This window comes from Triturus cristatus, chromosome 4_2 (genome assembly GCF_964204655.1).
Source record: "Triturus cristatus chromosome 4_2, aTriCri1.1, whole genome shotgun sequence".
Taxonomy (NCBI): domain Eukaryota; kingdom Metazoa; phylum Chordata; class Amphibia; order Caudata; family Salamandridae; genus Triturus; species Triturus cristatus.
This window is the reverse complement of record NC_140586.1, coordinates 96,074,760-96,102,479: the sequence shown is the minus strand read 5'-3', so window position 1 is coordinate 96,102,479 and position 27,720 is coordinate 96,074,760. Positions and strand designations below refer to the sequence as shown.

At 44.7% G+C, this 27,720-nt stretch overlaps 1 protein-coding gene across 2 annotated transcripts in view; it reads left to right on the top strand.

Annotated features, from left to right (window-relative positions):
* LOC146833084 (complement C3-like) overlaps positions 1-27,720 on the top strand; it is a 595,871-nt gene that overhangs the window by 354,420 nt on the left and 213,731 nt on the right. For both annotated transcript variants that reach the window (XM_085600722.1, XM_085600721.1), the window contains 3 exons: positions 3,774-3,913; positions 6,360-6,566; positions 10,856-10,922. In XM_085600722.1, the coding sequence (XP_085456848.1) occupies positions 3,774-3,913; positions 6,360-6,566; positions 10,856-10,922 (414 nt within the window). The remainder of the gene's footprint in view (positions 1-3,773; positions 3,914-6,359; positions 6,567-10,855; positions 10,923-27,720) is intronic.

Sequence of the window (27,720 nt, the reverse complement as noted above, 5' to 3'; positions counted from 1 at the left end):
CAAAAAAAGGGGGGAAAAAGGAGAAATTAAAATATTTTTCCTCGTTGCGCCTCCCTAACGCCACTATGGGGTGGCGTTAGAATCTGACACATTCCCATGTTTACGAGTTCTCATAAATCTGGGAATGCTTCAGATTCCATGGGTGTTGCGTGGGAACACCCACAGTGACACCCGTGGAGCGCCTGTTTCCCGCAGTGTTCTGCGTAAGAGGGGCACATATTTAAAAGGCCATGAAAAGCCACATAAAGTGGTTGTATGTGGCCTTGTAAATATGCTCCGGCACATTGCACAAATGGAACGTCAAAAAAGTGACTTTCCGGGGGCGCAAAGGTGCCGCAAGGGGCCTCAAAAATGAGGCCTAAGAGCCTTATTATTGAGGTAAGAAACAATTAGAGAACAGTAGTTAACCTCTCAAACATCTGAATATTACTTAATAACTGCCAAGCAAATGCATTTGTTTAGTTCTTCTAATGTATTCAACAAATAAATGTACATGTTATTCAAATAATATATCCGTGTACCATTTCATTTCGCACATAAATCAATGCATTAAATACCAAATAAAAAAGATATTAAAAACTAGTGTGAGTAGATGACTGTACAGCTAGTGCAACGCTGTAGTTATAATACACGAATCCTGAAAACCTTCTGTTGGAACCTTTAATAGTTTCCTTTTTGCTGTTTTGTTTAGTTATGACATCATTAAACAGCTGTAATAAGAAAATGACATAATTTCTGTGATAGTTTATGAAATGTGACGTCACAATGCCTCCACCAGAGTCAGCAGAGATTGTGGAAAGCAGATCCCAGAGCAGAGCCTTTGTCTCCCATCTGCACAAGCAAAGGGAAGCCTAGCTTTGAAAATTACTTTCTTCCAGCCTGAAAATCGAACCTGCAATATTTAGCAGTTTATTTCCAAATGTTCATTTATTGCACTGTCGAGGCTCAGTACATGTGAGCAAGGATCTTTCTGCATGTGGCACACACTGACTAGAACAAAGGTAGTGCTGACTTGCATTGAACTGTTAAAAGAACATATTTGAAAGAAAGTAGACGATGCTAATACATTTTCCACATTTATTTAAGATTATTTACAATCAGAACCTCTCTTTGATTAAAAGGAATAAGAGATCAAGGTTTTACTGGGGCTGTGTAGAGATGGGAGATGGTGTGTCCATGCATTATCACTACCGACTCTGCGTAAAAAGGATATTGCAAGTCACCAGTGCTTACTTTGGGACATAATGAGTGCCAGTGCCCAAAAGCACTTCTCAAAAGACAGTGGAGAAGTGGGTGGGACCTGAGGGGCACTACTTGCCCGTACCTATTTAATGTATTAAAAAACAATTGTCCTTTTTGTGAAAGGACAACCGCCCCGGGACGTTTCATTCCAAGAGTTGAGATGCTTCAGCTGAAATGTAAGGCAGGGAGTCTCTTGTCCTGTGAAACCGAGGGAGAGGCAGACAGCTAAACAAGACTTCTTGCCAGGGTGCCTGCTGCCTACAAGAAATGGAAATGCGCACAACTGGTAAATCTGAAAACGTAAAGGGTGCTTGGAGCAAGTATTGATTAACCCTGAGCGTAGTTCGCGAAGTTGCACTACGCGAAGCTACGCAAAGTGCACTTCGCACTACGCGAGCTACGCGTAGCACTTCGCGAACTGCGTAGTACCCTGTTCGCACTGTGCAAGATGTTGTTTTCAATGATTGCACAGTGCGGACAAGCATCCGGCACTGTGCAATCATTGAAAATGGCATCTTGCACAGTGCGAGCTGTAGTTTTCTGCTGCTCGAGTAGATTTTTACTCGAGCGGCAGATTTCTCAACGCGGACTGGTAGTTTCTCATCGCGAGCGGTCGCGAGCATACGCGACCACTCGCAATGAGAAACCTGACCTCCTCGCGTTGAGAATCTCGCCGGGATGTTCATTTTCCATGCTCGCGATCGGCAACTTGATGTTGCTGATCGCGAACAAGGAAAAAGTCTCGCCGGGATGTCATTTTGCTTGCTCGCGGTCACCAACTTGATGTTGAGGACCGCGAGCAAGCAAAAAATGACCGCTGCACTACGCAATGCTACGCTACGCATGTTTGCACTGTGCTACGTGCAATTCGCATAGTGCGAAGTAGCGCAAACTTCGCAAACTACGCGAGCGTAGCGTAGTGCTTTGCCCAGGCTTAGTATTGACTTTAATTGAAAGAGTCACTTGAAGCTTCCTGATAACAAAGATTTATTCTTTTTGATTGGTTTTGCAAGGGAGTTACCAGCTGAGCTGTAAAGTGTGTGCTTTTAAAGGACAGTTACAAAGAAATTGCACTATGTACAGTCTGGGTATTACTAAAATCTATATTTTGGAAGCACTTTTTTATCTTAAACCTTTTTGCACATTTTGTAGCAGCCTATCATACTGTGTGTAATGCAAGTTTAAAATAATGACTTACGTATTCACAGTGTTTTCTGTCGCAGACTGGGACCTCATAGCACTAAACATACACAAGTCACTATCCTCCATTGCACCAACCAGGATTCAGTTCAGTGGCTCTCTGGTTACAGACACAGTAGAGGTTTCATAATGTATAATACTGCATTTCACACCGATCAACTTAACTTGCATTTACTTTTGATCTGAAGGTGAAAGACAGAAAAAAGCTACAGAAAAGTTTGCTTTTTTAGCAACGTCTTTTTTTTTTTTTTTTTGCATATTTATATAGCGCAAACTCAACCTGAAGGTATTGGAGCGCTTTACATAGCACCGTATTTACATTACACATTCATGCACGGGCAGCAGATTAAGTGATTTGCCCAGAATCACAGGATGTGGACGCGACCTCGAGGCTCGAACCCTGGTTTCCTGAACCAGAGGCGGTAGCGCAGCCGACGGACCACATCCTCTCCCCACCGCCTTTGGCACCGCCTCCACACTTACTCACCCGCCCCTTTGCGCTCAGCCTCACAGTTACCATAATTTTTTTAATGCACTTCAACCACTGCAGTGGCTGGTCCTATTAAATGTCCCCACACCTAATACCAAGGCTGTGTTGTTGTGAATCCACCTCAGGCCTCTTTAATCCACCGCCAGACTCTCTCTGTTCCTTCATCTCACTCTTGCAGGTTCCTGCTTTTCCATTGTTGATGGTTTTTCCATCTTCCCTTTCTCCTTTAGTCCCATTTGTGTGTTTTTCTTCCCTCTCTTCCTCTCAAAGAATGTCATAATAAAAAATAAGTACTGTGGGGCCCACTGGCCCAAAAGATGAGTGCCGGTAGGCCCCACCAGCAAACACCAACTCAAATTAAGCACTGCAAGTCAACTCAGAATTCTGTGTCCTTTAAAAAATCACCATTAGCCAGGTTTCTCTGTTGGCTCACTAAAATTCTCTGTGACTTGTAGCATCTCATAACGCTTCGGCAGCGGTACCTTACCCCATATCTACCCTTATAATGAGGTTTCCAGACTAACAGATCACTGACCGGCACCAACCAGCACCACACTGCATGATTTTCAGAATTTTACGGACTGCCTGTATTGGTTGCATCATAGACTTAAAAAGTAAATATATGTTGAAGCCATGCATGTGTTCATGCTTTGATTTTTTACTTATTATAGCGGTTTGTAAATAGGGAGGATTCACTGCATAGTGATGGGTTGTGTATAATTTATTCATCATAGCTTGGAAGTAGTATAAGAGTTTGGTTTCGTGATCTTTATAACAAGGAGTTTAGCAAACTTCTCTGTCTGAGACATCATGATCGGATAACTGTCTTCTGCTTACTCAGGTATATGTGTGGCTGATCCCTTTGAAATCACAGTCAGGAAGTCGTTCTTCATCGATCTCCGACTGCCCTACTCTGTGGTCCGAAATGAGCAGGTGGAAATTCGAGCGGTTCTTCACAACTACATTGAAAAGGACATCAACGTACGTGGGTTACCAACATTTGCCCTCTGCCAGCTGCCTTAAAGCTTCTAAGGAGTAGGCAAAAAGAGTGGGGATTGGGGTCTGAGTGAGGTACTGAATGAGCAAGGTTAGGGACATAGAGATTTATTCAGAGTTTGGCAAACAGGATACTCCATCACAAATGTGGCGGATGTCCTGTCTGTCATTCTATAAGTGTATTAGAGCTAGGCCTGGGCTAAATTTCCGTTCCGCTCGCGGAAATTGCGAGAATTTGACATTTTCGCGTTCCGCGGAGAGCGCGAAAATGTCAAAATTTCCGCATTCCGCAGCTTAGAGATAATTTGTTTCTTGCTCGCGCTGTAAAATAATACATTCACGCGCGCGCGATCGCCTTACCTGAATCCCCGCGTTCGCCAGCAAGTTTTCCCGATCCGGTCGCGTTCTCCACGAGATGTTGGATTGTTGGTAGCCATTTGTGCTGTCTTGCGACAGTTCGCGCCCGCAGTAATGTCATTGGTCGCGCGATCACGTCTTTCTTCTCGCGATCATGCACTGCGAGAAGAGTGAAAACTAGATGGCCGCGCCCGCGAGCAACCGCATGGGTAAGTTGGCGGGCCGCGACCACGCAGAAAATACCGGGCGGGAAAAAGCTTCCGCATCTTCGCGATATTTCCGCGTGTTTGCTGAGATTTTTAACATTTTCGTGATAATTTGCAAATTCCGCACACCCCTAATTAGAGCCTATGGCACTTGTAATATGGTGGAGAGGATGCCCATCATGTTTGGATAGAGTATCCCGCCCACCAAACTCTAAATGAGGCTCTTAGAAGGGATCTGTGTGAGGGGCTTTTGAGAAGGATCTGGGACTTTATGTCCCCAGGTGTTGAAGGGTCATGACTGTTGCTAGGAAACTATGCCTAAATCATAAAAATTAATATTTGTTTCTGTTATTGACCTCCGGTATTTGGACCTCTGCTGTGGCGTGAACCAGTCTTTATCCGAATCTCAGCCACCTAAACTCTATAACAATAGCAATATGAACTGTAACCTATGGTGTCCATTATTTACTCTACGGCCAAGTGGCTCTAGATAGCTAAGGTAAGGGACTTTTGGTGACTTACATTGGAAAAGTACACAGAGTGTGTGGATGATACACAAGGTGGAGGATAGAGAGAACCTGCTAGACACAGATATAGATTGTAGTACCTGAGGTCCTTTGAAGTGAGTCAGGCTTCTGTGAAAGGAAGAAGACATGTGCCCCTTTGTAGTGAATAGTAATTAAGCCTTTGATGCATTAAAGTACTTTTTTCTTTTTAAAGGTAAAAACACTGAGGGGAAGCCCCTTGAGTCATTTTTGTGCTGCCGTTGTCCCACTTTTTGTGACGCAGCAGCAGCGTAAAAATGCGGCCCATTTACAACGTGACGCATCTAGGGAGATGCGTCACGTTGTAAAGCCCTGCGTCACATTATACCTGCGTCAGGTATAATGTATGTAGAGTGGGCGTTCCAGCGCAAAAAAGCCTCGTATAAGTGACGCAGTGAAATCTTCAAGATTTCACTGCACCACTTCTAGGACGCCACTGCGTCAAATTCTTACGCCTGCTTGAAGCAGGCGTAAGGAGTGACTCAGAACAGTGAGGATAGGCCTCCCCAGGCATTGCTGGAGTTGCGTCGTGCTTGTGACACTACTCCAGCCATGCGTGACTTTTGCGTCAACAGATGCGTCAGAATTTCTGACGCCCCTGTCAATTCTTGCGCCATGGTGCGCCGTATTGTAAATATGGCGCATCCATAGTGGCGCAAGGTTTCTCAGGGTGGCGCTGGGAAAGTTACGCATCTTTAGAGGTGCATCACTTTCTTGTAAATCTGCCCCGATTGTCCAATGAGTTACGGAGTGTTATTATGTGCATTACTGAGTTCTAAGATTCCAACCCACATCGCAACATTGAAAAAGCTTAGGATTTGAATACGGTCACTGTCTTGGGAATCAAGATTTGAAAAGGAGTTCTTGATTTTCATTTTAGGTAACTATAGCATGGGGACCCCAGTGGAAGACGACCTCAGCAAACGCAATTGAGGTCTAGAAACCCATTGAAACCCCTAAACCACTGATTGTAGACTGACACAGACTCTAGGTTAGGGGGTGAGGAGTCAGCTGTGGCTAGCCTGGAGGAAGAAATACATGAAGGGACTGTGTGTGGAGTAAGTGAGAAATGAACATGAGGAAAGAGTGTGGAATTGAATGTGAGATATAGGGGATGCGCTGAGTGGGGAACTAAATGCTAGAAAGAGATACGACTGAGCAGGATAAATAAGTAAGGGTATGAGTGGGTATTTTAATTAATGGGGTGAACACATGAAATAGTTTTCTGCCTGTTGCCGGCATTGTACGAAACATCCAGGCTAGAAGCCATAGCTTAGCTTTTCCAAGATGCAAAGTGGTTCACAAGCTCTTTATCTTTAACAGGTCCGCGTAGAACTCCTGTATAATGAGGACATTTGTAGTTCATCAAGCCTCGAGAAGAGATTTCAGCAATATGTCGACATCAAAGCTGAATCGTCTTACGTCATCCCCTTTGTGATCATCCCCCTCAAGACAGGAGAGTTGGAAATTGAAGTGAAGGCTGCTGGTGTATCTTCTGGTGATGGTGTGAGGAAGAAGCTGAAGGTTGTAGTAAGTAATGTGATTCCAAATGCCTGCTTTTCTACAAGACAACATTTTATGACATGAGAGTAAATCAGAAATGACACCTCTGGCAGCCTGCGTCATTTCATAGACAATTTCATCCGCACCATGGAAAAGGGAGAAATACTCTTCTAGGGCCAAATTAACAAGGGCCGGCGATAAATATCGCAAAGCGCGCTTAGCGCTTGCATATTTATCGCCGGCTATCTCTGGAATTTATCACCCGGTTTGCGCGTTATTAACAACGCGCATCGCCGAGGCGATAAGAATTCCAGAGATAGTTGGGATATCGCCGTTTTCCATGGTGGAAAACGGCGATATCCTAGATGATAGGGCCTGTGGTCTTAGCCACAAAATCCACCCCCATGTTAAGTATGCCTTAGTCAGGAATTTAACAGACGTTAAATTCCTGCGTTAAGGCATACTTAACGTGATTTTAAAAATCGCTACCCTCCCTTGTTAATATCGCGAAGCTGCCTTCGCGATATTTTCCCAAGGGAGTCTTGTCAGGCACGCCTCCTTTGCATCTCATTAGCGATGCGATCGGAGGCGTGCTGCATACGGCCGCTAAGTCAGCAAGACACGCGATAGCGTGTCTTTGCTGATAAGGCGATGAAATTATCGCCGCTTTTCGCCCGAAAACGGCCGCAAAAGCGCCGATAATTTCATATCGCCGCCTTGTTAATATGCCCCCTAGTGTTTAAACTGTCCCTTCACTAGTAGCATACTAAGGTGCATATCAACAAGCAGGCGATTAAAAATTATCGCCGCTTTTGCGGCCGTTTTCGACCGAAAAGCGGCGATAATTTTATCGCCTAATCAGCAAGGTCACGCTAACGCGTGAAACCTTGCTTTAGCGTCAGGATTCCTAACGCCCAGCTTTGCATCTCTAATGAGATGCAAAGTGGGCGTTCCTGACCTGGCATGACAGGAGAAATGTCGCTAAGCGACATTTCTCCTATCAGCAAGCCTAATGCTATGAAGCATAGCGTCAGGAAAAGTAGCGATAACCCCTGTTATCGCTACTTTCCTTACGCCTGCTTCAGGACTGACTTAGCCATGATATCCTATGGAAGGTGGATATCATGGCTAAGTTTGTGAGTCCCTATCAACTAGCTAACGGGAGATTATCGCTGGGTTTCCAGCGATAATCTCACGTTAGCCAGTTAGCGCTAGGATTCTTATTGCTGATGAGATAAGCGTTGCTAATAGCACGCTATCGCAGCGATAAAAATCGGCGCTAGCCGGCGATAATTATCCGAGCGCTAAGTGCGCTCAGTGATAATTATCGCCGGGTGTTGTTGATATGCCCCTAAGTTTTTACTTTTATTCATTAGTGTAGTTTTAACAAAGTTTGCAATTTTTCCCACTTTAACTTTAGCTTCACCCTACCCTTGCAAAGGTCTTCTGCTCATTTTCATCCCAAGCGAATCAAGACAAGATAGAAAGTGTCTGCAGACTTTTTTCGACAAATGCAGATAATGGTGAGAAGAACCAAAGTTTGTTGCACTTTTCTAGAGGAGATGCAGAACAGGTACAGCACCATGTGAACTTGATTATACTTTATTGGCTACGATACTGCCACTACGCATAGCTTCCATATGAGCTCAGTTTGACACAGGAAAAGATATGGACTATGTCATTCCAAGATTTTTTGGGTAAGTCTTTATCTATCATAGTCTATTACCCAAGAACACTGGACTAACCTGGCTGTCCTAAAAGAAGGCACTGCTCAACATCAACAATTTAGCACCTACGCGGGAGCTCCCGTCATGCGACTGAAAGCGAGGCGGGCTGAGCGGCTGACGGTGTTTCGTTACCAGCGCCAGACACAGACGCGCTGGAGAAGGTAGAGCTGCTTTGGATTTCTGCCGTGGAGGGGCTGGGCTCAGCACGGCTTCAAGAGGCGGCTGGTGATGTTTCGTTTCCAGTGGCAGACCCAGACATGCTGGAGAGGGGAGAGCGGCGTAGCATTTCTGCCGCGGAGGCGCTGGGCTCAGTGCTGCTTCAGGAGGTGGCTGGCTCGGCCATCATGGTCATAATGGCTGGAGGTGGAGGTAGACTCCAGGAGGGAGATTCACAAGCCCCTTGCGCCACTTTTGCATCACTTTTTGCGTCACTTTTAACATGGGAAAAGTGATGCAAAAGTGGCGCAAGGGTTTGTAAATCTGCCCCCACGTAGGGGACGGCTAGCGCCATCGGCGGTGGGTCATTCTTTGGCTTGCTTGGCTTGCCTACTCACCGTATAACCTGGAGCATCAGGCAATTACCCTGCCACGGGCTCTGGAGGCTCTGGAGGCTTGACAGGTTGTTACAAGTCTGGAAGGGAGAAGCATTTCACACCACTCATTTTCCATCAGGTCAGAGGTATTGACTCTCTCTCTTGATGCCCTATTCAGGAAAAAAAACTGCCTAGCGTTGGTTATTATATGTCCCTTTTTTTTGTTTGTGCCATTGTGTTACTTGTCTCCTGGACTGCCCCTGCCTATGAATAGGGTGCTGTAGAAGTGGGCAGTGGAACATTGGGGTGGGCGCGGAAGTGGCCTAACTAGGTTTAGGTGTGTCTTGCGTCCCTCCCTTTAGGCCGCCTCCTCCCAGCACGCTGCAGAAGACATGAAAAGAATTTCCCGCAACTGTACTGCCACAACCCAGCTAGTAGTTAATTCCGCACGGGCTACAATAAATCGCAACCGGAACCTTTCCACAAAAGAAATGGAATTCAGGTTATTCAGGGGCGAGCCAAAGAAAGACTTCCCTAATGGGGATCTGCCCCTCAAAAAACCGGGTGGGCAACAGGAGGCCCACAAGATGGCTCTTCCTTGGAGGTCTGCATCAGCCAAAGGTGCTCACAATTCTATAAGGGAATCCTTCACATGCAGCGAGCCAGGCCTCTCCCTTGGGACTGGAAACTAGCCCAACAGCATCAAGTGTAATACCCACAGCAAAGTTGCTCCGAGGAGATATGCAGCATGTCACCTATTCACTATTTTCAGCGCAAAGACTCAACAAAAATCGGCCAGTCTAACTACACCTAAGCCAATTTCAAGTCTCGACATTCATGTGTCTTCCACAATCAATGAAGTACTGGGTATTTTAGACCCAGCGGTGCAGGGGCACACACCCTATGACTTCTGGGTTTCACCCTGTTCCGGACCTACAGAAACACAGAGTCTTCTGGGTGAAGTCAAAGAATCGTTTATTGGCTGCAGACCAATGACAGGTATCCTAGAAGTACAACAGCGTGTATGTTCTCAGGAGACTGCTGAAAATCATAGGAACGGACTTCTCCTTAAGTACAAAATATCATGCTCCAGGCACACATTCCTTGGTTTACGATATGGCCATTATAAGTATACATTACAAACGAAAAAGCAGAGTCATGATGACCATCCCACATTCCAGTTCGGCCAGCCCACAATGATTTACACAGTAAGGTTCAGATCCCACATCGGATGTCAATAGACCCCCCAATAAACATGAGCATCTCCTGTTTTGGGAAACAAGTCATAAAGCAGGAACAAGCAGGTGTGGAAGAGATTAGCCGGAGGATTGTGTAGAATGAAAGGGTTTTATGACGGGTCAAGCCCTGATGCTAATCACAGGTGGACGTAGGAAGGGGAGCTCGTGAGACCGGTTTGACCCGGGGCAGCAGAGCCAGCTGCCCAGGTCACAGAGAAGTCAGAGGGAAAGCCCATGTACTGTGAGGCCCGTATTTACTCCATTATAGCCTATGTGAGGGCAATGACAAGATGGCCACTGCTTCCAAAATGGAACCCGCGTAGTGAAGCTGAATAACGTGTACACAGTGCATTCATAGCTAGAACGATATATAAAGCACTCGTACATGCCGCATTTACCATTTGCGGTTCGCTAATACCAAGATAGACAGGGGTAGGGCCCTGTCCCCTACGCGGTCCCGAATATTAAAGTACGACATCAAACCCCTGCTGACATCCTTTTTAATTTAAAGACAGAGTTATGTGCTCAATACCATAGTATTTTGAAAGTTTTCCAGGAATTAGTTTCTCCTTCGGGAATGTCCCAATGGTTATGAATGAAGATAACGAATTCATGATGGGTAATAATTCTTGGGCTATATTTGCATTAAGACTGAAGCTTGAAAAACGACCTAAATGACAACTTATATGTCTGTGGGTAGCCAGATATTCCCATTCACACCTGTTAGAGGAAAACAGACCATCAACACTCATGTCTGTGTTCATAGATTTGTCCCCATATGTTCAGTTTAACTCTGTATGTTTACTTTTACTCTGCAGCCAGAAGGAATGAGAATCATGAAAAATGTAAAGAGTGTTATCTTGGATCCTGAGAGCAGTGGAGCAGGTATAGTGCACTAATCAACTCAACGCAATTATTATGCTATGTTATCTTCATTTGTACAGCGAGTGCATTTACACCACCTGAATGATTATTTATTTGTTTATTTATTTATTTATTTACGTGTCATCTATATAGCACAAACGGGAAGTTATCGTTCTGATGGCCCTTTGCGTTAACACATTTCAGAAATACAACAGGAACCACATCATATAGAATAGCATGACAAGCAGTCATACATGAGTGTAATAAGCACTCAATAATAAGAACCTACAAGCAAGTGATTATAGAAGTTCAAAGATGAGGCACCAAAGATGTCCATGTTGAGGAGGCCGCACCAGAGAAGAACAGTTTCTATGCTGCTGAGTCTCTAAATTTAGGAGATTCAAAGAAAAAAGTCTTGTGATTTCTGAGATCTCTTAAGCTACTGGAGATAGTAAAAAGATCTGCAGGATATGGAAGAAAGTTTTCATGGCTGGCTTTACGAGCAAGGCAGCAGATTTTGAATTTGATTCTTGATGAAATGGGCAACCACTGCAGATTGCAATGCATGGGTGTGTTGTGGTTGAATTTGCTTGTAGCAAGGACTTACCTAGCGACTGAATGTGGTACCGCTGTCAATGGGCCTGCCAGAAAAGCATTTTTAAAATCTAGTTGTTATATGTCAAGGGAGATAGACACCTGAGAGTTAGAATATCTGGGGGGACAAGATGATGGATTTTACTCAGTGTGTTGGAGAAGCACATTTTCAGCTTTCAACACATTGTTGACGTCAGAAGCATGAGGGCCAAGTGTAGTGTAAAGCCAAGGGAGTTTGCTATAGGATTAAAGGTATGTGCGAATCCATCTCATATTAAAGAGTCTTGGACTTTCGGCTAGAATCTTTTTTTCACTGCGCTGGAAAGGAAAAGAAATTACATGTTCTGGTCGCTAAGAAACTCATGTTAATACTTGAGATAAGCAGTTTCCTTGGGTAGCAATGTCCTCATTTGTTGAGAATTTTAGATACAGCTTGGTGACAGGCCCATATTGGAGAACGGTGACCCCTAAGTTATGTAGGAACAGGTTTATTGATTGCATGTAGAGAGTAAATAATGTGGGGAATATAGCATGTTACAACGCATGCTAATGCATCGCGTTCCTTTACAACACGGCCGTTACCACAACCGCGTCGTTAGAACATGATACCTTACAACGCAAGTCATTAGATCGACTTGCTCTAGGGGGCCCGCTGGACTTAGGAATAGTATAATTTACTATTCCAACTCCAGCCTGCGCAACAATAGGGAAGGTGTTGGAATAGTAGATTATACTATTCCTTAGGTTAGAGCGGCCCCTATAGCAAGTCGATCTAATGACTTGCGATGTAAAGGCATCGCGTTCTAACAACGCGGTTGTTGTAACGACAGCGTTGTAAAGGAACTCAATGTAATCGCATTGTTGTAAACGCTGTTTCCCAATGTGGGTACTAATATGGATATGGATATGACTCTACATGTCAGGTTGGCAGTGGTGGATTTGTGATCACCAGTATTTACCAATTGAGATCTCTTTATTACAAAAGCCTTGTAATAATTTAGTACCTTGTCTCAGAAACCCATGCAGTGTTTGAGGCATCTTTTATTGTCAACTGTATTGAAAGCTGCAGAGAATTCTAACAGTGTAATTAGGCAAGAATCACCTTTGTCTCAGATGTGGTATACATCTTTGAGTATGTTTATAGCTACTGTTTCGATGCAGAAATCCCGTCTAACACTATACTGATAGTTGATCAATAAATGTTGGCAATCATGATGGTATTTCGTGGCTATTTCCTCTACAGCTTTGAAGAGCCAGTGAATATTAGAGACTGGACAGAAGTTAGATGTTAAGGCTGGATAGAGATTAGGTCTGTTAAGGGATGAGAGTGATTTGCCCTGTCTTTAAAATGATGGGGAATGCCTTGGGTAAAAGATGCATGGCTCAAATAGTAACAAGTGTATGTAAAGATGAGAAACTTGTCCTTGATGAATTTAGCTGGATTGGAATTGAGGGAATAGCTTGTAGTGTTAAGAGTTTTGATGGACTTGTATAGCTCTTCATCATATAACAAGGATATCTGTCAGATCAATCAATGGGATTGTGGGGGGGACAGCATACACTGTTGATAATTTTTTTTATATCCGCATGATGTTTGTTTTTTGGATTCCCACTGTCAGAATAAAAACAACAGACAAATGTGTTGTTTGTGGAACTCATGTGTATGTATTCGGAACTCTTGTCAATAAATGTGGTATTGCTCTTAGCTGTATGGTAGATTGTTTGTATATCTAAAGCGGGTGATGGAGAGAGATTGAGAACTAACCTGAAACATTCAAAAGTCTAAAATACGTTTGTTGGTGTGAGGTTGCAGCGGCAAATTCCTTAATACCAAGCCTTCGCTTGTTTTATGCTGTCTGCCGTTAAAGTTGTTTCGTTTTACACGACACATTAGTCAATCATTTAGTTGTTGTGGTCATTTAACCAAGATTCTGTGATGGTGATGGCATCAAGGTTATGATAAGTAAAGAAGTTGAAGATTTTGGTGCAGAGAGCATCAGTTGATCTTGCATTAAAGAACGTGCATGGAAGCATAGTGTTAGGAGCCGTGTGGGGGTGGTTTGGGTTGGTGGTGGACCACCTTTAATGAGATTGTTTTGATTTTATTGTCTGCGCCTAGAGGATTTGTGTTTTATTATGGTAATGAAGAGATGTTGTGACTGTAGGCACATTGTGAGGCTGGGGAGAGATGTGCAGTGAGTGCTTGAGAGTGGGAGAGATACAGATTCAACTGAGTGGGTTGAGTGGGATGAATAGGGCATTTGGAGCACTTGGGAGTTAGATGTGGAGGGGAAACGCGGACTTATGGCTTTAGGTTTATATTGTCCTGTTCATCTAATGGCTAAGAGGTTTGTATCAAGCAGGAGACATTAAGGGGCATATTGATGAGCCCCTTGCGCTACCGTAGCATCCTTTTTTGTCATGCTCTGGCAGTGCAAACTACAAAATCATATCTATGAGGCTACACCAAGCCACTGTGCGTGACTCTGAATGGCCTCATAGATATGGAGTGAGGCAAGGCAGCACAAATCACTGCGTTTCCTTACTTTGCACTTGTAAGGCGTTCCATGGGCGTTATGGTGAGGGGTCCCATGCAAAACCCATGGATTTGACACTTCCCCAGATTTACAATACCATGGAAACCTGGAGATGCACCAAAATCTGGCACCTCCGAGGTGAGGTGTAATGAGGAGAAATAACTTTATCTCTCCTCGTTTTTTTTTATTTCCATGTGTGCTGCCTTCGGCACCACACATCGAAAGAGGAAAACACCTCCAGGAATATTGTTGTGCAGGAATGTGCTCCTTCCGGCACAAAAACAATCCTGCAGACAACACAGGAACCCTTGCACCGTGGTACAGGAATGCACCATATTGGATAAATACAGTGCATTCCTGCCATTTCACTTTGGCGTAGGGCAGAGCATCAAGGTAACTTTCTGCGTTGCCCTACATCCATCCCCTTAAATGAGGGCCTAAAAGCCCACTGAATAGCAGAGGTGGAGGAATTAGTGCATCCCTGGTCGCCTGCGGTCACTTTGCTCAGATAGAATTTTAGGGACCCTCTAAAGTTGATTACATTCATAGAGTTTAGCAAATAGGAGCTGGAATAACACAGAACATGGACATTTGTTTGAGGGTACTGAAGGTATGCACCATAGATGATACACCACTTTGGTTTGTTAGATCAGTGAGCCTGGCAGGGAATAGAAATTATAATATCCATTCATGCACAAAATCGGTTAACCATGCGGAATGTATAGTGGCCAGACAGGGTTGAGGGAAAGGGCACAAATTAAGTTACAGGAAAGCTCAAGAACTATCTCCAAAAACCTGATTTCAGTTGAGATTTAGATGAGTTACTATTGGAAAAGAACTGGTCTCTTATATAAATTCAGAGCTTGAACTAAAACAAAAGTGTTAGGGGTAGAGGTTCAAAGGACTAGATTATATTGGTGAAGAAGGGCAACGGTGCAAGACGTGATGCGTCCCTGAGGTGCCACATAATTAATTCTGCATTGGGTGAACATGCCATCTTTCATATGGCAGGTATGTGGCGTAGAAAAGGGAGTCACCAAATAAGGCTTTGTGTTTCATGCGCTAACAATTAGTGACATAAATTGTGAGCAAACGCAGATTAAAGCCATCATATCTCGTTGCAATGCAAGTTGGTGGTCCAGATTCAGCAGTTGACCAGATGACCGTTTGTGATTCTTTACTTGAATTTTATAATAGCTTGCCTTTGAAGGAAGAGGGCTTTCGATCCAAGGCCTAAAATGCAGGCTTCCACTTAAAACTCAGCTCACCACAATTATAACAGAAAGTAGAGTAAATCAAAATGTTTCACAGTTGGAGTCATGCTTATTCCATGGAGTTTTTCATCCAAAATTTCCTGTGTAAATGATTAGAGGAAATTGAACCATCTAAGTGGGTGTCCATCTACCGCAATAAGGGTTCAATAGAGTCAAATGTCTCCAAGGACCATAGCAAGATTACATCAGACCTTTGTTTGATGAGAGAAGATGAAATTGAATAAGGCTGGTAGAGTTGCCATGAAATTTTAAACGTGGTGGTAGACGTGTGACTGAAAGTGAAGATCTGATGGACAGGAAGTCATGTACGCAAAATGTCTGGAGGTGGGCGGCCTAGGTGGACTGCAATTAGGTGCTCAGATGGTGCCTTTTGTCTGCGCAATTGCTAAAATGAAAAGACCCTTAGATTTCACTTGAGAGTGAGTTGTGGTGCATGATCAACTGAGGAATAAGACGTTCAGTGACTCTTTGGTGAAGATGGCTGTTATAAAGGTGGGAGAAGTGAAGAGGTAGAAGGAATTCAGCTCACAAATTCAGATCAAGTTTACTTGCAACAAGGCCTGCTGGATTAGAGATGGATTAGAGATGGTCCTTGGACTTCAGTCGATGTCCCTGTGTGCTTCTGAGAAATAGACGGGTATTTAAGAAAGAAGGGATTTTTGAAGATGGCAGTTCTTTACGCTGGAGAACTTAAGAAATTATTGGAGCTATAAGGAAACACTCGTTGCCAGGAGGCCATCTTGGCCTTAATCTTGAAGTGTCAGGCCACAATTTTCTAAGGTTCAAGGATTTCTCATTGACTAGAGACATAATGTTCTATTGTCATTGTGTCTGGTCAGTGAAGATCTGGCTGTCCATTTTTTTTTTCTAATAACCGATGTATTTGATAAGGGAACAACTGCTGTGTGTCTGGTCTTGTCTGGAGTGCTTGTGGCGTACTATTTGCATAAATGTGCAACCAAACAATTTTCTGTAGACAAAAACCCAAAGTCGGGCTGCCCTTGTTTTTCTTCTTCTCAAAATCTAAAAAGGATCTTAAATAATGAACCTCTAAAAACAGTTATTCTACCACTGTTCTTTTGTAATCCCGCAAATCAAATCTCGCTCGATTACCAAGTCTAAAACTAGCCAGTAAATATTTATCATACAAATTTAACAAAAAACGCAACATACATTAAAATAGAATTGCATATATAGCTGTCTCAGCAAATTACACAAAACCAATTAAAACCAGAGCATACATTAAAACAGCATTGCATATGTAGCTGCCTCAGTAAATGACATAAAGTCCATTAAAACCAAACCATATTTATACATTCAGTGATTGTGAGTGAATTAATCGCACTCCTTCAGTTTTGGTAAAACTTGAATTTAAATTTTTGTCAAATGACAATTCAGAATAGTGTCCATTGGAGTCAAACATGCAATTTTATTTATTTATTTATTTATATGGTTTTATATAGCGCGGACTAGACCCGATGAGGGTATCAGAGCGCTTTACAAAGGTTACATCAAAAGAGAAGTTGCACGCTAGTCACAAATAAATGAGTATCTAAGAAGAGATCGTATCTGTTGTTAGTTCTTGTAGAAGGTCATGATTGTGTTAGTCATTCTCGATTAGAGATCAACACGGCTCTTGGTTGATGAGTAGATTCTGGTTGGTATCAACTTGCGTCAGCTCTGGGATCAGGGAGAGTTTTATTCATCAGAAGTAGTTTGACTTCATTTTTGAATGAGGTGGTAAAGGGGTTCATTCTGATTGCTTGGGGCAGGGCGTTCCATATCATGGGTGCTAGGCCAGAGAAGGTGCGTGTGTAGATTTTCTTTTTCCTACATTTTTGTGGTTTCAATAGCAGGGTGTTGGTGCTTCTCAGAGTTCTGCTATTGAATGATAATTCAAGTTTATTGGCTAGGTACTTTGGTGTATTGAGGTGCAGGACTTTGTGCGTCATACATGAAATCTTTGGCTGTGCTCTAGCCTCATAAGGGAGCCAATTCAGTTCCTTTAGATCTGGGGTGATGTGACAGCCTGTCTGCGGGAACGGACGCCGCGTTGATCCCAAAGCCATCCCAATGAGGGCCTCCTTCCCCTCATGAGGCCAGAGCAGATACAGAGTAGGTGGACAACATTCTCTTCTGCCGCATGGCCCAATCTGCATTTGAGTGGTACTGTGTTCCATAGCCAGGGCGTGGCTTGGGCGTATCCAGGAAGAATGCCAAAGCGGTACCTAAAAAAGGACTCCTTTAACCGCTTGGACCATCCGGCGTCCAAACAAGGCTTAATGGCTTTGTATTCATTTATACCTGTCCAGGCGTGTGATCAGGTGTGATCAGGTGAATGGAGATGCATTATCGTCGAACATTATCCCAATTAATAATTTTTTTAAGACCCCCTCCATGAGTATTGAGTCCCATATTGTCCAGACTCCCCAAATCATCAATGACGCTGTTTAGGTACAGACCGGCATGGGTATTTTGATCATTTTGAATTTCATGCCCGAGGGCTTTATTCAAAGAATTATCCAACGTTGATTTTATTGTCTTCCAAGTTTTGATATACGCCCCCTTTCTGGTGATTAATTGATTTACTAGGCCAAACTCAAGCCTGATCTGAGCTGGAGATGCATTGGGGGTGACCGTAAAGAGGAACCTGTAGGTTTATGTGATGATCGAATTCAAGTTCAAGGCACCTGTGCCTCGTAAGGTCTTCCGTAAGACAGGCCTGGGACTAGTTTTGCAGCTATTACCTTTAGAAGAGGTGTAAAACTTGGTCTGTCCAGGGATCTCTGTAGTGTTTGAAATGCCAGGGTTAATGCACTGCCCTTCCTTTGTAACTCCTGCTTGTGGCGAGGGGAGCTTTACCATTCTTCAGCAAACTGAGCTTGCTTGCTAGTTCTCAATTGCTTCACATTTTGAGATGTGGTTGCACAGCACAATACATTTTCTTCATGGCAATCAAGGCACAAATGCACTTTGCAGTATTTTGGATGTTTGCATAACAAGTAGGGGTGTGCAAAATGTTTTCTCTGGCGTCTTTGCAAAACTAGTTAAACAACAGTGCACTTCATTTTGTGAATGCCATAGAAGCCGTCCATGCATGGAAAAGACCTTTGTCATAAAGAATCCTTGTACCTGCCCCTCAACCATGGAAGGATCCATCTGTCACTAATGTTTAGGGGGGTGTGCCAAAATCGTGAAGAAGACCTGCTCGAGGAATCTACTCATATACATCATTTAAGTGAGCACACTACTTCCGAGTGCAAACAGTTCTCTATTTAGCATGTACTACATAGATTCTCATTGTCTCTGGAAAATGTCTGAAGCGGTCAATATGGGCAAGAAAGCCAATGATGGAAAACTTTACGGTTAAAAGCAAACCCACCATTCTCAGTGAGAGATTGAACTCAAGCCCCTCCATGATGGCGGAAATCTTGCAAGCCAGGTCCTTTAACATCCCTGTGAAGGACATTTTCTGTTGGGAAGGAGGCTGGCTTCCTCTCATTTCAAGTGAGGTTGATTATGCCTTTCAATGTTTTTATTCTTTCATGCAGTGATGAGGCTTTTAGTGGCCAATCATGCACCAGTGGTAGATCTGGGAGCCCTAACAGCAGAAATGAACCATCACATGTTTCAGTCATTTCGTCAACACCATTGTCCACACTGAACTCCCTCAAGCCAAGTGTCACCGCACCCTTCTGTAGGATCAGGGCCCTAGGCCCGCATGGTGGGTAATGACCGGCACAGACACATAGGGGCAGATGTATCATTATTTCATGCAGCGCAGCAAGCCACCTTGCTGAGCTGTGCTCAGATGCGGGAAAGGGCAGGAATGGGCAGTATTTAACATTATACGGTGCATTCCTGTCCTTTTCATGCGCTGACGCACAATATGCTACATAGTTCCAAAGCAGGCCCTTTTGTGCAATGGTGTAAGGGTGCATGTGTTGCAAGCATGATTGTTTTTGTTCAAGAAGAGACAGCTTCCTACACAAAAACAATCTTCAGAGGCATTTTCCTCTTTCTTTGTGTGGCAGAATGTAGCACAAATAAAGAGAAATAAACGAGGAGAAATCAAAATAATGGTAAATCTGGGAATGTGCTAAAATCCATGGGTGGATGCGTGGGAAAACCCACACATGGAACACCGCCCTGGGGCAGAGTAATGCAATGCAGCGTTACCCTAGATTTATCAAGCTATGCAGGGCCAAACAAGGTGGCCTTGTGTGGCTTGATAAATCTTGCTTAGTTCTTGTGCCCCCACTGGGCCCTCTTGCAAGGATGATGCAAACCTTGATTGATATGGCCCATTGTTCTTGTGGATATAACTGGTCCCTGGCTTGTGCCCCCTGGGCCCTTTTTTTGACAGGGTCACCTGACCGGTGATGGATGGGTGTAAGTGGAGCGTCAACGGAGAGACTGCTCAATTACGTGTTCAGGAGGACACTAGAATTTCCTGCAAACATCTTGGGAGTAGAGTCTTGTACATTGTACACAGCCATGCCAAGTACCACGCATCATGGGTCAGAATTTTAGTAACTTCCTTGCATTCCTGCAAGGACCTCACATAGCAGGGCTGTGCAGTGTGAGGTGATTCATTTATACAGAGCGTGTGTTGTGCCCTCAGCAGCATCGTCTGGTCCTGTATCCCTCACTACAGTAAAACTGCTGCTGGGGCCAAGGTGAAAATAGTTCATATGACATGAGAATGGATGTCAGGTGCACACAAGAGCTGGGCATCATGTCTCCACTTAACAGACTTCATTGTAAGCTGGTTCAATATGAAAGTGAAGAGCCCAGCAGGACTCCTGACACAAAACGTGCAGAGAGTGGAACCTTCTTGTGGGCATCTCACTCTGAAGAAGTGACATCCTGCCTCCATCTGAGGTAAGACAGCCCAGGCCCTTCAGAATTGGGTTTCCTGGGTGGCGGCAGCAACACTTCAGCCAATGCCCTGTAGCTGTTGAAACCGTCTTTATTTACCACTTAAGATTTTCATCAGTCTCTGAATTTCACCCAACGGTTAATCCTGGGTCGCAGTGTGAATGGCTTCATCTTTGAAAGTGTGGCTGCGCTCAGCATCCTTAGATACGTCATTGAAGAAAGTGCTGCATTGTGCATCATTATCCGTCAACCGAGTGTGAAAAATGACCATGACACTATAGTAATAACCACGAAGCTATCAAAGGTGCAGCAGGTGCAGTGGCACCAGGGGCTACGGGAGGTCATTTCACCTCGAGAATGGTTATCTTTTCTAACTTAAACATGGGTGGCTGAGAGAGGCATAGTCATTGTTTTTTACAACAGCAATTCATGCTGCACCTCCATCGTTTCTAAGCGCCGCGTGCAACAGGCAGGTGCGCAACGCCCATTGGGCTGAAAGGGATTTAGCCCCCCAGCCCACCCTTCGTCTGCCGTAGCCAGGGCTGTGGAGCGCATGGAAAGTTCTTGAACTGTCCTGGACTAGGGCTAGGCCAGGGCTGACATCTCAGACTTGGCCTCCCTCATCCAAAGCATTCCGTAGGTCTTCCAAAGACCATTTATCCGCCCATGAGTCTGTGTGTGTTTTTTTTTTTTTAAGTTTGAGTTTATTAAAGAAAGAAAAAAGGGGGAAGGGGAGGGAAGGAGGTATAATCATCATGGTGAGCATACAAGGAATAAACAGTTCAATAGAAGCTCTCAATACAGGTAAAAATAACAAGCATGAAGTTTACAAAAACCTATGCATAGGAATGAAAAATACCATATGCTAAAGTAGAATGTAATATCATAGCAAAAAGGCATTTAAGAAACAATACAATCATGGTGGTTTACGCACCTCAACTGTTGCAGGATTTAGAGAAGCGTGTACTGGAGCAGAGGAGGAGAGGTAGGATACCAAAGGGAGCCAAATCAGGTCACGCTTAACAGCCAGGGAGACGGGAGAGACATAATTAGTGTCTAGGCGATGGTGGAAGCAAACAGTATTCCACCAAATATGGTAGGAGATATTTGCAGCCTGCTTCCAATTAGAAGTAATGGTATGAAAAGCCACAGCAATTAGAATGTCAAGTAGTAAATAATGGGGAGGTGATTGTGGGAGTCTTGGTGATAGGGAGCGTCTGTGTGTGTTTTAATTGTTTATGGTCGGCTGCGGTCCCTGCTCCTGTGTGTTGCTGCCAGGTAGGGAGCAAGGATTTCACCTGCAATACAAAGGTGGGCAAGCAGCACATGAATAGGGAGTGCCGAGTCAGAGGCCAGCAGATTTTCTGATTTCGCTCTAAAACAGGAACTGAGCCCTCTGCGTGGTATGCAATTCGTCTTTTAAAAATGTGCTAAAGACTGACATTTCAAAAAGTATATTTCTTTAACTTTGAAGTATTTCACCTCAGTACACTAGTATGAATTTCTGCATTGTCGGTGACATTTATCAGAAGTCACAGTTTCTAAAGGTACACTGTGAAACATTGATGCCAGCGATGATGATGCTATTTGCAGGGCCACTAGAATTATGTGCTTCTGGGACTGCAGCCTTTTTAGAATAATATTGGAGTTGCCACATTTGCCACATAATCCTTCGCCTGCTGCATAATATGTAGTTTTTAACAAAAAAAATTTTTTTATGAGGCAATGGATGATATCTTGCCACAGCAAGGTCACAAATCAAAGAGTCCATTTGCTGTAAATGGATCAAAAACCGCCATCAACCATATGCCAGTAGGCCTGCCACCAAGCAACTGAGCCCAGGCAGATGAATCTAGTGATAAAGATAGACCAGTGGTGGCTGGCAGCGAACAGTGGGGTGGGGGGGAGTTAGAAATAAAAGAAGACTTACATTTTCCTCACCGATCGCCAGGCGCCGACTCTCCTCCGTCCTCTGCTCCTCCTTGATCGTGGCAGCAACCAGGCTTCCAGACTCCCCCAAGTCAATCACGGTGCAGCTGTCACCATGACAGCAGTGTTGTGATTGGTCTGAGCGCCGTGGTTCGGCGCTCAGACAGGGGGTGGGAGCCTCTGCATGTTCGACACCAGGCTGTAAAACACAGCCTGGTGGGGAACATGCAAAGTGCACATGATGGTTTGGTCGGGCCCAAGACGGCCGGCCAAACCGTCATGGGCACTTAGGAGCACCATCAACTCCTCTCTCCGAAAGGATCCCAGCCCCGCCCTAACCTGGCTCCAGTCCATATTTTATTTTTCCTTTACACTGCTCATAGCGAGCAGTAAGGCGACGCTCCTCCGCCTTAGTGGACGAGCCGCCCCTTATAACTCCAGTCAGTCAGTCATAATAGGATTGTCCAATACATTTAAAGTGCAGTTGGGAACTGGTTTCTCTCATGTGTTATTAATAGGAAACGTAATGTAACTATTGCAGGTCTCTTCTCAAACTGTAAGCGCCCACTTCATTTTTCCCTTTTTAAGGTAACTGCTTTTAAGAGGTTTATGCTGGTGCAAGAAATGTGTTTTTATCAGTGCGATCCTGTTATAAAAGGGAAGCATGTTACAGACATAGCATGGGTACTCCAGGAGCGTTGCAGCTGTTTTAAGGCTCTTAATATAGTGTGGGAAAAGGGATCACTCTACGATGTATCTATTGACTTGACTGGTTTGCGCCACTCGCAAAAGTGTCACTCAAAGGGTCACACGTAAGTAATTGAAATGTCACACAATTCATACAGAAATGTGGAAATGTCAGATATAAAGCATAACGAAAACTTGGCAGCAATGTGTACGTATTGCACAGTTGTGTGCAAATACACCGGGCACCTAAGTCAAATGGAACTCCTTGATCTCTACGAAATTTAAGAGATCGCTACAGTCTGAAAATCGGCACTTCCAAGGAGTGCGACAACCTTTGTGCTGGTGTTAGTATGACCCAGCCATAATCTTTTGCTGCCACCTAATGGACATAAATAGTTTGGTCTTTTAATTTACTGTAACGCGTTATGTGTAGTTTAATATTTTCCGATATGCCGGTATTAATAGATATTTCGGGGTTCTGTGTTTGCCCTGACGCAATTAACCTAGGCCACCGCTACCCCTTCAGTAGGTGAAATCTGACGAATTGGAAACACATTTCTTGATTAACCTAATACTCACAAGTGAACCAGCACACCCGCAGCTTCCCAGACCCAGGGCCATCCCTTCAGTAGCATTAATTACTGATACTTTCCAATTGCTTTATTCTCCTTGATACAATTATAATACAAGGAAGACTTCACTCCGTGTATAAAAGGCATTCTCTAGTTTCCTTAATGCAGGCGATTTGTGAGGGCTCTAAACGACTGAAGTAAAGAAATGACGTAGCTGCTCAATTTTAAAAACTGTAATAACTTCTTACAGTTGAGTCCTGACATCACAATACCTGCTGTCAGAGCTAGCAGGGAGGGCCAAAGGCATGTCACAGAGCATGACTGCAGCGTCAATTTAAAGAACGAAAACGGAAATTGCATACTCCTCCGTCTGATATGTTTTGCTAAAATGAAAAGCGTTCAGCAGAAAGGAGATATTTATCGTAACCAATCTATTTTTCCCAAGTTAAGGTTATTACAGGAAAGACACAAAAAAACTGATTGGGGCAGATTTATAAGCCCCGTGCGCCACTTTTTGCGCCGCCGTTGCGTCACTTTTGTGACGCAGCGGCGGCGCAAAGCCAGCGCCATGCTGCGGGCTATTTACAACGTGACGCATCTAGGGAGATGCGTCACGTTGTAAAGCTTGTGCCACATGTGGGCGTACCTGCACAGGGGGGGCGTTCCGGCGCAGGAACGCCTCCGAAAAGTGGTTGAGTGAAATCTACAAGATTTCACTCAGTCACTTTTCCGGCCATGCTGCGTCAATACCCTGCGCCTGCTTGAAGCAGGCGTAAGGATTGACGCAGCATGTGAGGGATAGGGGCACCCCGAGCCTTGCTGGAGCTGCGTCGCGGTTGCGACGCAACTCCAGCAATGCGCCAACCTTACGCCGGCAGATGCGTCACGCATCTGCTTGTCCTTGTGCCACGATGCACCGCATTGTAAATGCGGCGCATCTGCAGTGGCGCAAGGGCAAACGTGCGTGACGCATCTTCCCTGGCGCATCCCTGCTGATTTGCAGGGATGCGCCAGGGAACATAAATCTGCCCCATTGTTTCTAACACAGCATTTTTTAAATCAGATTTACATGAAAATAGTCCTAATATCTTTTTCCAAAATTTACTGACAGTGTGATGAATTTCCTACTGATACATTTTGGTTTTGTTTTCGTGTCTGCAACAAACATGAAAGAGCAAAATACTAAGGGGCAGATTTACGAGCCCCTTGTGTCACTTTTGCGTCACTTTTAACATGGGGAAAGTGACGCAAAAGTGGCGCAAGGGGCTTGTAAATCTGCCCCTAAGGATTTAAGCAGTTGGTAGGAAGGGTGTTGAAGTGACGATGTATTATAAGGAATAAAATACTCTCTGCCATCCATTAAACGGATATTACAAGTCACCTCGGAGTTCCATGACCGTATAAAGGAATTCGGCCTTTGGCTTGATTCCAGTATATGGACATGGAATCCTGTGGTGATTTGCAATAGTCTTATAATATACGGCAGTGGGTACTTTATCCAATATATAAAGCCCTGGATTCTTCAAACCCTATGTTTATAAACCTTTCTCTAATTTCTTCATAATTAGCGACTTGTGACGCACTCAGTCACCATTGATAAAGAAATAACGTCAGAACTCAATTGTAATAACTTGTTGCCTGCTGCCAGAACAAGCAGCGAAGGGGGAAAGACAGGCCAGGCCAGGGAGCATAATTTAAGCTGCTGTTTATAAAGTAAACAAAACAAATTGGGGCAGATTTACAAGGACTGGCGCATCCCTGCATATCAGCAGGGATGCGCCAGGTAAGTTTACCCTTGCGCCACCACAGATGCGCTGCATTTACAATGCGGCGCATTGTGGCGCAAGGATAAACAGATGCGTGACGCATCTGATGGCGTAAGGGCAGCGCATTGCTGGAGTCGTGTCGCAAGCTCAGGGGCTGCCCATACCTAACATGCTGCATCAAGCCTTACGCAAGTGCAGGGTTTTGACGCAGCAGCATCGGAAAAGTGATTTAGTGAAATCTTGTAGATTTCACTGCGTCACTTTTCTGAGGCTTTTTCCGACCGAACGCCCACCCTGCATACATTAAACCTGACGCAGGTTTAATGTGGCGCAGGGCTTTACAACGTGACGCATCTCCCTAGATGCGTCACGTTGTAAATAAGGCGCAACATGGCACATGGTTTACGCTGCCGCTGCGTCACAGAAGTGACGCAACAGTGGCTAAAAAGTTTCCAAGTGCTGCTGTGCTGTCTGAAAGCGTGTTCATTGCTGGTGTGAAGAAACAACGCTCTGGAAAGAACTCTAAGCGCCTGTACCCTGCAAGCGCTATCTGGCAGCGCATAGGGATTTACTGCTCGCGTTTCCCGCTCCGCGGGAAACACTCGCTGGGTGAGGCAGTCGGCGGCACGAGGGTGAGGAAAACCACATTGCCCACAAGTCAGCGGGGCCAGCTACATCTCGCCGCCACGCCCCCCTCACCTGCCTTCATTATCGCTGGAAGTCTGCTGAGGAGCGGAGCACTTTCCAAGTGCTGCTGTGCTGTCTGAAAGCGTGTTCATTGCTGGTGTGAAGAAACAACGCTCTGGAAAGAACTCTAAGCGCCTGTACCCTGCAAGCGCTATCTGGCAGCGCATAGGGATTTACTGCTCGCGTTTCCCGCTCCGCGGGAAACACTCGCTGGGTGAGGCAGTCGGCGGCACGAGGGTGAGGAAAACCACATTGCCCACAAGTCAGCGGGGCCAGCTACATCTCGCCGCCACGCCCCCCTCACCTGCCTTCATTATCGCTGAAAGACCGCGCATCGCGGGACGCGCGCGGGCGACGCCGGGCTAAGCCCGGGCAAAGGGCGGGCCCTCAGTGACCGAGGTAGGCTGGGCTGGGCCCGGTCATTTACATTTTCTTACTGCCTCATTGAACTTGTGTCCATTTTCGTAGGTTTGTGAATGATTTGTGTACTGTTATAGCTATACTGTATCTCGGACTTACTTGGCCGGTCAGGGACTGACGTCACTCCAGACTTTTACCAGTTTTACTTATTTACATTTTTGATTAAGTCTATTACTGTGGAAAATAGTGTGGAAAATGTCTAAAACCCTACGCTCAGGAAGGGTAGTGGGAGAAAAACCTGGCCGAAAATTAACTACCACCCGCACAAGAAACAAATCAGTGAATAACCCACCGTTGAAAGGTCAATGCCAACTATCTGAACTTTGGGATCTAGCTGGTCCAAAAAAATCCAAACTTGTTACGCCAGAAAGATCAGATACTAAAGCTCTGGAATTTCATTCACCAGCCATCATAGACCCCCAACCGCCTCTGGTACAGCATGGGGCCCCACAATCAATGGTAGGGGGGTCTCCCTTACGGGACTCCACAGAGGGGAAAATGATGACCGTAGGTGATCCAGTGCATATACCACCGATCCCTCAGTCACCTATGAATGATAGGCCGGGGGGTGACTTGTCTGCACTATCTAATGACCTGGAACTTTGGGGACGCTACGTAAGCCCAGCTAAAGTGGAGTCTTTGGAGCAGTTTAAAGCTTCAGGGGGTGCCACCCCATCTGGGTTACTGTTGTATAGTAGCACCCCTTCGTTAAATGGCCATGAACTATCCGATTTGTTAAATATTCCCAGGAGCCCCGACCTTAATCTCTTGGATAATTGCTGCACTGCGGAAGTACGAGAAAAGCCGATCTCTGAGTTCATGATCGCTCTGGAACAACTCCTTGCCTCAATCTTACTGCTTTTGGGGAAATTTGTAGGCAGCTCGGACTGTATTCTTGAATCAGTCACTCAAATTTTAAAAGACATTGCTGCAGAAATCGCCTGATATGAGGAAGGCCTCTCCCCCCAAGTCTGAGCATTACTTGTCTGAGGGGAAAACCGGAGATACTAGAGGAGAACTGGATAGGAAGGTTGAATCGCCTACTCTGGAACCTCACAAGGATATGCCTCTTACTGCAGCTCCCAACTGCATCAAAAACACAGTTCTGGAGATAGAGGAGGAGGATAAACCTTTGCCTGGCCCTAAAGCGGTACAGGAGTTGTTTCCTATTTTTGTGCCTGAGTGCGGAAAAGAATCCCTGGACGATAAATCGGAGGTAAAAGAAGAAAGGGGAAAAAATGGTAAACAAAAAATTAATAAAGGTAACAAGAGGAAACCAATTCGAAAATACAGAAAGAAAAAGCAGCGGAGGATTATTTTCCAAAATATTTCAGCGGCAAGGGAGAATGATGAAATCAATGTGGAGCCCTCTTCTACTTCCTTAAAGGTGGACATTGATTTGAACTTAACTACTTTAACCTCTGTAGAGGGGGAAAACGAACAACGTAGTTTGTTTACTCAGGAAGCTACAC